Source organism: Neopelma chrysocephalum, unplaced genomic scaffold (genome assembly GCF_003984885.1).
Source record: "Neopelma chrysocephalum unplaced genomic scaffold, ASM398488v2 Primary Assembly neopelma1_25, whole genome shotgun sequence".
Taxonomy (NCBI): Eukaryota; Metazoa; Chordata; class Aves; order Passeriformes; family Pipridae; genus Neopelma; species Neopelma chrysocephalum.
In genome coordinates, this window is record NW_020897694.1 from 9389240 (window position 1) to 9400931 (window position 11692).

At 41.5% G+C, this 11692-nt stretch overlaps 1 protein-coding gene across 1 annotated transcript in view; it reads left to right on the forward strand.

The window, feature by feature from the left end:
• Window positions 1-11075, forward strand: part of LOC113963715 (histone-lysine N-methyltransferase SETDB2-like) — a 50939-nt gene extending 39864 nt beyond the window's left edge. The window contains exons 19-24 of the mRNA XM_027675135.1: window positions 1261-1316; window positions 3110-3176; window positions 4645-4767; window positions 6082-6153; window positions 9473-9530; window positions 10171-11075. Coding sequence (XP_027530936.1) covers window positions 1261-1316; window positions 3110-3176; window positions 4645-4767; window positions 6082-6153; window positions 9473-9530; window positions 10171-10291 — 497 coding nt within the window. The 3' untranslated portion in view covers window positions 10292-11075. The remainder of the gene's footprint in view (window positions 1-1260; window positions 1317-3109; window positions 3177-4644; window positions 4768-6081; window positions 6154-9472; window positions 9531-10170) is intronic.
• The last annotated feature ends 617 nt before the right edge of the window (window positions 11076-11692 follow it).

An 11692-nucleotide genomic window follows, 5' to 3' on the forward strand; every position in this document is an offset into this window, starting at 1 on the left:
AGGAATATCCCCTTGTTCTTTGTTGAGACAATGTTCTTGTGCTGAATTGTCGGGGCTCTGCTGTTTGATTGGAAGCAGATAAGATGCCTTAGGGGCCAAGAACTCTCCTTGCAACTCTACATGGGGAGAGGGCAGCTTCACATGGGAGGGCAGTTTGGGCTTGGAAACAGGCTCCAACGTCTGTTTAACTGGAAATGTTAGATGTGGACAGAGTAAAGGCTGACAGAGCAGCAGGTGCTGTGCAGGGCGGGAGGGGTTGGGCTACTCTTTGGACTGCGTTCCTCTTGTTGTATAAGGTGTCCTCATGGCAAATATCAGGGAGAGTTTAGAAAATCCCATCACATGTCAAAGATGTTATGCAAGGAACACTTTGTATCTACACCCATGTCTCCTGGACACAAATTAGGCCATGCAGCTTTATTTTGGATCACGTCAGAGACTATAATTTCCTTTCATGCCGTGAAAAATGCAAATGTACGGCATCAGTACCCAAAGCCCAAACTTGTTTCAACAGCCTCCTCGTACAACGACTCCTCATTCCTTTTGACAGGATGACTTCTAACAGGAAAGACCTTACTAAAGTGCTGTCCAGAGGTTCTGGACTTAAATACAGAAGGCAGCATATAACCCCACTGCACTTACAACTCTCAGGTTTTGTTGGGTGGTTGAACTGTTCTCAGGATTTCTCTGCTCCTGCCATGTCTTCCTTGCCAGAGTTATCCTTCTCTGATACTGTAGCTGTTTCCAAAAGCTGCCAGTTAGGCTGTTGGCAAGAGGCTGGTGCATGCTAATGGAAAGGACACAGTGAAAGCAGATGATTTTGCAGAGATCTCGTAATTCTTTATGCAGTCTTAATTTTGAGGGTGTATTGACATAAACAAGAATTGTCTTAAAAAAAAAGAAGTCATCTTTTATAAATTTGCCAGAAGTTTTTACCATTAGAGGTAGTGCTGCTGCCAGGAAAAATAAGTTCACTCTGCAACAATCAGAAATCTGCTGAGTTTAAAAGGTAAAGTGATATTCTAATGCTACAGTGATTTGCATGTTTTCCTAATGGTTCAGGGTTGTAATTTTTCTTAAATGGAAATAACGTGAATTCCACTGAAATGTCAGGTATTTGGGGAAGCTGAAACATACTCTTGCCTTGCCACCCAAAGTGCCTCACTTGAGTAGCTTTTTGGGATAAAAAGAGTTTGAATGATGTGTAGTCATCAGTCTGAGGTTGTTGCATTTGTTTCTTTGTTGTTTATTGATTCCTAGGTGCAGCTAATAAGAAGAGAAGATATACATTGACATCTGCCATCGCAGAAGAAATGGTAATTCTGAATTTCAGCAGTTCTAAAACAGAAACCCGCATCTGCTACAGCAGATTTAGTGAAGTATTTTGACTGTGTGTTCAGAGGAAGACTTCCTCACGAAAGCAGTTTGCTTGTCCTTTACAGCTGCCTTGTTTGGATCTTGCCATTCCGTCAAACCAAAACTGTTTGCATTTGAAGCCGCTTCAGGCAGAGCTGGCATTGCCCTCGGGTAATGTGGCAATTACACTATAAATGCAGTAGGACCCTCCAAACCAGGCTGATTTGGTGGCTGTGATCCTGGCATGGGCAGAAAGGGCTTCCCTTTGGGGGCTCCATTTCTTTGGAAGTACAATGCCCCTCAGGTTTGCTTAGGGCTTGACACGGCTTCCACGAAAAACTGCTTTTGATGAGTCAGTTGGTCTTTTAAACCTGCACTTGTTTGTGTGAGCACACTGTGCTCATGGTAAGCCTGGCAGACTTTCATTGCAGATCAGGCAGTTCTGGACTCTGCAGATGGCCTTCCCAAGGGTTTGAAGCTATCAAGCAAACATCCCTCTGATTGCAGGGGGAATTGTTTTACAGGCTGTTGTTAGAAAACCTGTAAATAGAGCTTATTTTAAGTTTTGAGGTGATTCTCTTGGCTCTACAGAAGTGTGCGTGGGAATTCTCTTTGACATATGGAGGGATTGGGATTTCCTCTTTATAGAGGAATTGGTGTCCAGCTTTCCTTGGGGAAAATAGTCTGCCTTTCCCAGGTCTTGAGATTAAAGGGAGGTCACATGAGGGGATGTGGATGATCTTTGCAGCATTTATGTAGTACTGTCATAAGGGTTGGTTATTTTTCTCCAAGAATTTCTCAGCTGGTATTATAACTGAAATTTGTTTGACCAGTTAGCCACAGTATTGCTCTGTTTCTGGTCTTCTCCCATGCTAGTGATCTTGAAAATCAGTACAAACACTGCAAATAAAAAGGTGAGGGGTTCCAGGATTTATCACTGTGGGATAAATTGTTTACCACTGTGTAAGCAATGCACGTTTACACTGGTGGAGCTTTGGAACAGAACTGAAGAATTGTTCATAGTCCTGTGGTATGATGTGAAACAGGAGAGAATGACTGTTGTAGACGACGGGAAAAGAATACATGACCACAGAGATTGATCATGACTTATCCACTTTATTGTTGCAGGCTTTGTGCTTATATTGCATACATATTACAAGCGTAGGCTCATCATTGGCTTCTAATTACCTAAGTCATATTTGCGCAAATGCATTCTTATGGTTACTTATTTGCTACTTGTTCTGCTTTTCCCATCCTGTTGTTTTATCCTTCTATCACGTACGCAGTTTCAAAGACACAGTGACCTTCTAGCAGTTTTTCTTTACCGTGGGACCAAGGCTATAGCATCTTTCTCATGTCCTCTCTCTATCAACCACGTTTCTGTAATACTTTCCACAAATGACTGCATCCTGTCCAAAGGAAAACATTCCCCTTTTTCTTCCAAATCGTTCCCAGTATTACATCAGGTTTAGGGAGCTAAACATCATCTGCCCTGGGAGTTAGCAATAGACATTTGTTAACTTTTCTGCTATTTGCAAATGAAGTGATTAAGGAGGGTGTCCCAAGCGTTGGGCTTTTCTTAGTGTTTTTGCTTCCATTTTAAAAATTGAATGTCTGAAGAGGAATATCGCTAGCTGTGCAGAAAAGCTGACTGTATTCACAGAAATGTGGGCTGCTTTCTATCTTTCTGATAATGAAAACAGCAGTAAATGTTAGTATGATGTAAAAATATATTGTTTTGATTGTCTTACAGAAAACAGAAGAGAAAGCAGAAGAAAACCATTTCCAAACACTAAAAAGAAAAAACAACAGGCATAAAGGTGAGACTGACTTTATAGAGCAACTAGGAGGTATTATGATCTATTATGTTGAAGTCCAGAGCTTGGAGATAGCTGAGATGAGTGACTGTCCAAGCTCTGGCATGGCAGCAGAAGTCTGATTTGCAGAATGACTGTGCAGCAAACAAATGTCTGTGGTTTGGCTGAGTAAGACTTGCTGTGTGATGTAAGCTGTTGATTCACCTGAGAATGCCCCCGTTCTGGCTGCTGCGTTCAGCTCTGTGTCTCCTGCAAATGGGGGTGCCTCTGCCTGACCTCCCTCCTCCATATGAGTACAGCTAAATTTAAAAGGGAATCTGTCCTCCTTCACTTTAATCTCCTTGTCCTGAGCCCCTCCTGAAGGAGAGAGGTGAGTTCAGCATGGTGGTGCTCAGGAGTGGGTTAGCTGAGGAGGTGCTGTGAGATGTGGGGGCAGCATATCTTACCTTTTGAAGCCTGGGTGTACCTAGAATGCTTAACACAATATAGCATTTTACTGCATAAATAGGATATTACAACAGTGAAATGGACCACAGGACCCATCCTTCAGTGCTGCACTTTTCATGTTACCCTGAAACTCCTGCTGCAATTGCTTGTTGGGATTCTGCTGTCACCTGGAAGTTTGGAAGGTGCTGGTGGTGATTATTCACCTCCCTGTGGATATGCTTAGTGTATGGGCATGGTATTTCAGGTGGCTGCCTAGTGCTTTTTTCTGAATTTCTACTATCACTGTAAAGAACAGGGAATCTATAAAGAATCCTGAAATACTTGTAGGGCATCACATGTAAGTGAGATGACGTTTCTTTTCTCACAAATGTCTCCAGTAAAACATAGTGTTTTTAATGGAGACTGACAGACTTCTATGAACTGTCTGATAGCTCTTTCCTTTTGAACAGCCCGTTGCTCATTACTAAGACTTGTTGCTGACCTGCTGCTCCCAGATGAATTAAAAATAGACAGTTATTTCCCTAGCAATCCAAATCTGACAAAGTAGGTCTATAAAATGGGCTGTAATAAACAAGTTTAATGCCTGGATCATTTGGAGTAAAAGTAGCCTTAATTATTACTAAATCCAATACTGATTCACTTCTTGCACTGTTTTCTGGTGTGGTCCTAAGGATTGGAAGAAAGACAAGCAAGACAAATCACTCGCTTTCCTGTACTGGAGAGTTCCAGGAGTCTTTAGGAATGGTACATTTAGAGTTATTGAAATATTTGCTTTTGATGAATGAAGCTAAACCTAGAGCTTAGGGAATTTTACACCCAGCATAGTGCTTACATTTGCCAGACCGCTTTTTTGTTCCCATTGAAAAGGGCTGCGTGGGTAGCTGGAGGAGCCAGAGATTTGCAAAAATATTTGCTACCGGAGGGAAGATTTTCGCCAGAAAGTTTTAGTTTTAGTTTCTGAAGACAGGGAGTAAAGCCCACTTTACAGATCACTCCGTATGAGTGTGTTTTTGTGTTTTAACAGTCCAGATAGACCTTGTCAGGAAATGCAAACAAGCTGGGCTTCTAGATGACATATTTGAAGAAATGCTGGACACACTTCACCTGGCACAGGAAAAACTAATGGATGACAACACTTCAGAAACAGGTATGGAGACTTATGGGGGACTCTGCTCTCAAAGCAGAAATGCGGATCTGAATGCCAAGTACTTGGCCCTGGGCCACCTTCCTGGGGATACTGTAGTGCTAAATATAATCCCGTCTTATTTCTGCAGCTGTGCAGTGGGTTGAGAATGACCTTCCCTTTTAAATGACTGTTTAAAATTAAAATTCCAAGGAACTTTTCTCGACATTATGTAAGAGCTGCCAACTCAGCATGCTCTAGTGAGACCTTCTGACTTGAATTTTTGAAGCCACCTTTTACCCACTGGCATAAACATAGGGAGGCTCAGAGTGGCCTCTTCTCCCAGGCAGTGAAAAAGAGAGAGGTCCTGAAGAGAACTGGAAGGTTTTATTTGGGTCGTAAATCTGTGTTGCTCTTACAGCTTCACAGAGGGACCAGCTGTCTGTTAATATCAGCACTTCTGAGTGAAAAATCCCTGAGTATGTACATTTTAAGTCTTTGACTGATTTGTTACAACTGAACTGTCAGCTCTTAGTGCCTATCTGGGGTTTTCATCAGTTTATCAGCTTCTATGAAGTACATTGTTCTTGGGGAATTCCAGTTTAATGTTGCTTTGTCCACAACACCATTAAATAAAATTTCAAACTTTCCTCTCCTATTGTCCTCTCAGTTTTACAAAGTTATGAGTAATACCTTTGCATAAAGAATGCTATTTTATGCAAAGTGACTGAAGCACATGCATGGAAAGTGAAATTTCCCACCTAGATATGTCTTCCTTCACGAGCAGTTTGTGTGAGACATGACAGCAGCTGCTGGAAGCAGCAATGAAGTCCAGAACACATTAGAGATTAGAGTCTGCATCACGAAGGAAACCTCTTAATGGTCAGTTGAACTCTGTGAGCATTTTGTATTTTGCTTCAACAGAAGCTTCAGGTATGAAACTGACGCATAATTCTTGGATGGTTTCTAACACCGAACAGGAATAGCTCTGTCCCACACGTCACATGATCAGTCAGGGGGAATTGGTACGGTCAGCCCTGCCAGTCCTGACACAATGGAATGGAATATGACTTAAGTATATTGCTCTTTTTTTAAATGGACTGTTCATGTGGTGCAGACCCAAAAAGGGAATTATTTTCTATAGAGAACTAAAAAGAAAGTAGAATTGACAACTTGATCCTTCTTTCTCAATATAGGTTGTATGAGAAGGAAGACATCTTAAAACCTCAAGCAATCAGTATGATGGAAAATAAGTAACTACTGTTTTGTGTTACTTCTAATGTAGGGCTCTGGAAACCTTTACTCGGTAATATTAAGTCAAATTATCTCTTTCCCCAGAATATGAGGAGACAGTAATGGCACTGTTTGACTGTGGACTGTTTGAAAATATACTGACAAATATTCATTCAGGTACGTGCAGAAAAGCTGTCAGAGCAGTAGCAGTTGGTCTGGGTTTTGGCATTGAAGCTATTCTTCTGAGAATTTTGATAAAATGATAATTTAAAATGAAAATTCCAAGGAACTTTTTTTTTCAATATTATGTAAACTCTTGAATAAAAGCCATTGCTACTTGAATCTTTAGAAATACAGTATGCCAATTTTGCTGAAGGGGGCAGGCAACTCACAGTTCCATAGCTTTAAAAGACCAAAGGGTCCCTGCCCCAGGAAAACTCTCCCCTCCTGCAGGTTATTTTGGTTCCTTCTCTGCAGCCTCTCTTCAGTAGCTTGCCTGTGTTACAGTTCTGCTGCTGCCTGACAGGTGTTCAGACTAATATCTTTAACTGAAACACAACAGCCAAGCACTAGCAGAACTTACCTGGGCCTGGTGGCCATTCTAACATGCTTTGAAAACCAAGATGAGAATGCTCAGAGTGAAATGGAAACAAGGGCAGGAGCGGTTGCTTGGGATGACCAGTGTGGAAGGAAACTCTAGGGCTTGGACTCCAGTCTCAGCTGTTTTAAGCAACAAGGCTAAAACTTTTTCAGACAGGTGAGTCTCTTGCTCCGATTTCCCTCCCTAAGAGTTAGCAGCCTTGTTCTGACTTTTGCTTTAATTTATTACAGTGAAAGGGGCTTTAATTAGCTAACACTGAGGTTCAGTGTGTGAAGGCAATGTTTGCTGTTTTCCCTTCACTTGACTGAAAAAGCCAGGCTCCTCCCTTTAGTCTCCTGTTCTTACACTTAAATCCCCTTTTCAGCAGTGGGAGTGTCTGTTGTTGCAGTTGTCTGACACAAGGTTCTGCCAGTGCCTCATCTGAGGGCATTAAAACATCTGTGATCGGAATTCCTCATGTGACACAACCTTGGATCGTACTTGTTTCTTTCACAGCTGCGTCAATTATTTCATCTTCTTCTCAGCTTGCAGGAGAATTTCTTGATATTGGCACCTATGTGCACACAACCATGTGATTCTTGTGGGTACAAGTTGTCCCCTCTCCCAATTTCCCATGATTCGGGCAGCTCAGTTCTTCCTGTACCACACAATCTTCTTTTCTGATGCCACTGTCCTCCTTTTAATTTCAAGGTCAATAATGAAAACACACATCAAGGCTGATTCCAAAACTGATTGAAGAGGAGCTCTTTAAATGAACCAGTGAGAAAGGAATGAAAGTGAGACTGTAGGGAGGGAAGAATATCACCAGGGGTTTTTTTTGTTTGGTTTGGGTTTTTTGTTGTTGTTGTCACCTGCCTTACAAGCTCTACATAGGGAGTCTCTCTGGTGATGTACTAAGTCAAGGAAGAAATAAAGTAAGACTAGTATAAATACTGTGTCTTCTTTGATATTTTCCTGGAGCTGATGATTTTGGGTCATCTGACACGCCTTACTTTCAATCCATTTTTGCATTTTATGTTTTTTATTTGTTGCATTATCATGCAAACCCTGTTCTAAAGCCCTACATGTCAGCACAGCAAGGTTACTCTGAACTGTAACTGTTGATACTGCTATTTTAAATCCCTTTTATATGCAGGGATACACAGTTCTCTGGCAGCATGCAGCTTTACTGCAAACTAGTCTGCTTGTAAAACCTTCCATATGGGACGTGCTATCACCTCAGGAGCAGTTTCAGATTTCTAGGTTGGAGGTCCTTGTCCTCTCCTCCAAGGAAAAGTGACTTCCTTTAGTTTTGCTTTCAGTTCTGTTGTGCATCCTACTTGGGAAGATACCTCCATCAGCTTCCATTTACTCTTTGCTGGTCAACCGTCTGTCCAGTAGCTTTTGAGCTCCTTGGTAGCATTTGTTTTTAGGGGGTTTGTAGCAGCAAATTCTGCAATTCAGTTGCACAGACAAAGGCCATGATCCTTAATTTTAAAACTGTTGTGTAGTTCCTCCACTGAGAGTCCACAGCACTTGACTTACAGAAGATCAAGGGTAGTCCTTCCAGGCCCATGTCCCTCAGGCCATTCCTGATTTTAAAGAAATACATGTTCTTTCCCTTTAGGTCATTTCCTCTATGAGGTAGAAGGTTCCTAATCTGTTATCTGCCTCCCTGTGGAAGCACTGCCATAGGCCAGTCATTCCCATCCCTGACATTCTCTGGGCTATTTCTATTTCTGCCACATCCTTTTGGCAGAAGAGTAACTGAGCTGTATGTCTGAGCTGTAGGTCTTCCATCTGTAGATCACCCAAATACTGAATGCATCCTCACAGAATATTCTTAGTTGGAAGGAACCCACGAGGATCACTGAGTCCAACTCTTAAGAGAACAGCTCCTATGGGGATTGAACCTGCAACATTGGCATTACTAGCACCATGCTCTAACCAAGCTGTTTTGTTTACTTCTCATAATTTTTAAATTCATATCCAAATAGTCTCTAGGAGGTTTTTTTTTCCAGTTTTCACTTGTATGTGTCCAACTTCTTCTTCAAGTATGTGCCTGCTAGTTCTTGTGACCGCATGGGCTTGGTACCACATGGAAGTGCCATGAAGGCTGCCTGCCCCCTGCCCCTGCAGTGAAGGGGACTGTTTCCATTGTGGATTTGTCTGCTGTTGAGCTGTTAAACACTGTGAAGGGGCAGGCACAGGTTTTGGGGAGGCAGCAGGGGGAAGTGTTGTCAAATATTGATGTTACCTGACTGCAGAGAGAAGGAGCCATCTGCTTCTCTTCAGTCAGAGCATGCGTGGGGCACCAATGATCTGCTACCCAGAATTTTCTATGGGCAGCAGGCACCACCATCATTTTGGAGCCTGTTTCCAACACCCACACCCAACTCTGGGTAATGTACTTAAAAACATGCACGTACATAATCTTCCATGTACGCGCACAGACAGCAGCAGTTATGGGCTTTCTGACTGCAGAGGAAGAAGCAGCAGGGAGGTGGAAGGCCAAAGGTGCTTTGCTTTTTTCTTTTTTTTTTAATCAGTTAAGGCTCTGTAATTCCAAACATCATGAGATAAACATCTGGAGATAATTTCCCCACTCTACCCCTTTGGAGACATCCTCTTTCCCCCAAAAGAGAAAAAATATTTTCAGTTTGTATAAAATGTCTTTTCCTTCTTACTAGAATGTGAACTCTGACATTCTCACACACTGAGAAAAACTCATTTGTTGTTCACAGACCAACCTTGCTGCTCAGAGGTCACCAACACCTCTGTGTGTCTTGTTAACTGAACAAAGCAGGTGCTTCATTTAAAACTTGCAATTAACACTGTAAGGTTATGGTAATGCTGCTGAATACTGGCAAGGCCTGTTACCAAGATCTCACTGACTTCAATAATCTTTAACATTAGGAGAATGGAAGCAACAGAGAGAAGCAGAAATGCAATCAGGCAGAGCTTTGCAAATAAGGTAAACACCTTGGTTAATCCCATCAGGGTACTGTCAATAACAATTCTGCCAGAAGCAGGAGAATTAAATGCTCAAGTTGTGGTTTTGAGCATAGAGCCGTTGAATGCAGTTGTCCAAATCATCTCTTTTTGGGTTTAATTATCTTGTATGCTAAAATCTGCTAGTAAATTTGCTTTAAGACTGTAATTCAGAGATGTTATCTTTTAAGATTTAAAATGCATCTTTTTCCCATAGAAATGAAATCTGAAAAGGGAATTGTTAAAGTTCATATGCCAGTTGGCACTGGGTTAGTAACTAATAATTTTTACAAATGCTGTGATGGTTTAAATTGAATCTCAAAACCAGCTACATTATGGATTTTGGTAGGTGGATGACAAAGTATGGGAACGCTGCTTTGTGCTTTCTTTGATGTAGCAGTTGGGCTCTTTCTTCCAACATATGGTCCAGCTTTTCATGAAGAGCCCAGGCATACAGAGTGGTGAGTTAAAGATGTTGCTGAAGAAAGGCAGAGGTTTTATTGTAGTTTAAACTCAGCATTTGTAGCCTCTGCAGTGTTTATGCATATGTAACATGTATTTTAAATTAAATAAATAGTTATGTATGAATAAAGGCTTTTTTATCCTTATCTTTTTTGTAATAGGAACAGAAGAAAAAATACAAGAACTTCTAGAAAACAGAAAAAGACTGGATCACAAGATAGAGCTACTGCAGGACTTAAAAGAAGTCCTTCCTACCCCGGAGAGCACAGCCAGTACATCTAGTGTGGTGTCTGAATAACGGTGAAGTCTGTCTGTAATGGTGTAAATATTTAGGATTTTCTAATGATAGAAACCCTAGAGCACATCTGGTTCATGTCTAAGTAATTTCCCACTCCCAAGACTGGGACATAAACAAGAACTGGGTCCCATACTCATTTTTATACCTCAATGGTGCAATAATTTTAAGTTTTTAAAATTATCAAATCTTCATCTTCAAACCTTATTATGTAGTACATCAGTGTTATACGCTAAATTTAGCTTTTTTAAACCCTACAGTGAAGACTTTTTGCTCCAAGACAAGGGAACATCAGATGCAACAGAACACTTGTTAAAGTCACTTTAACTGTGGAGCCCTCTCGTGGCTGTGCCATAGCTGCTTCACTGTCTGTGTCTAGACAGTGATGTTTTCAGGATCATATTGGTGCTTTGGCTTTCCAAAGAAGATAAATGAGCAGAACTTGCACTTAAGGAAGCCTTCTGAATGTTGAACAGGACTTGAATTAAAAAACCCAAGTTATTCTTGTTTGACTGGTCAATGTGTAACTAGTTCTGCTGTAATGGCAGTGGCGATACAGTTTTTACAGGCAGACCAAAAACAGTTGGGCATTATCATCAGAATATGTACAATGTCAAAGGGATCAAACAGTGGTCTGGGTCTTTCTTTTCTCCATTACGAAAGGATGCAACTTCCCTCTGTTTTGCCTTTAAAAAGTTGTTTGAATACAGAAAAGCATTGTTTAGCCACAAAAGGCTAAGTTAACAAAATAAAACATTTTTTAAAAAAGCTGTATGTGGAGTTGTGCTCACTGCCCCCCCACTGCATAGGATGTGACCAAGGAGGGGAACAGTGTCAGGCCCTGCTGTAACCACCCCATGCCTCAGTAGGAAGCAGAGCAGCACCAGCGTGTTCCACTGCCCTCATGGTTTCATGACAAGTGTAACATCCTGTTACAACAGCTGTACTCTGCCCCTGACCATTCAGAATTCCTGATGGGAGCTTGTTCTGTAGGACAGGGGGTATCAATAAGCACAGAACAACGTTCAAAACAAGCTCTTGAACTATTAGCTGTGCCCCATAGAAAAAAATACTAGTAATTTTAATTGCTTATACACTTCAGGCCTGCTGCCTGTCTGGGCCTAGAAACACCACCAGCTTACTGCCCAAGCCCAGGACTCAAGTGCCACTCAGAGCAATTCTGCCTAGAAAACACCCCCCCTAAAACAAAAGTGCATTAACGTGGAGCTCTGTTATTAAAAATACACGATGAGAATAGTAGGTGTGTATGTCCATACATACCTGCTGTAGGGTTACAGTCACATATGGATGACTTAATGAAAAAAATCAGATCCATAGATTGCAATCACTGAGGTCTAAATTAGAGCCTACAAATAAATTTGCTCAAT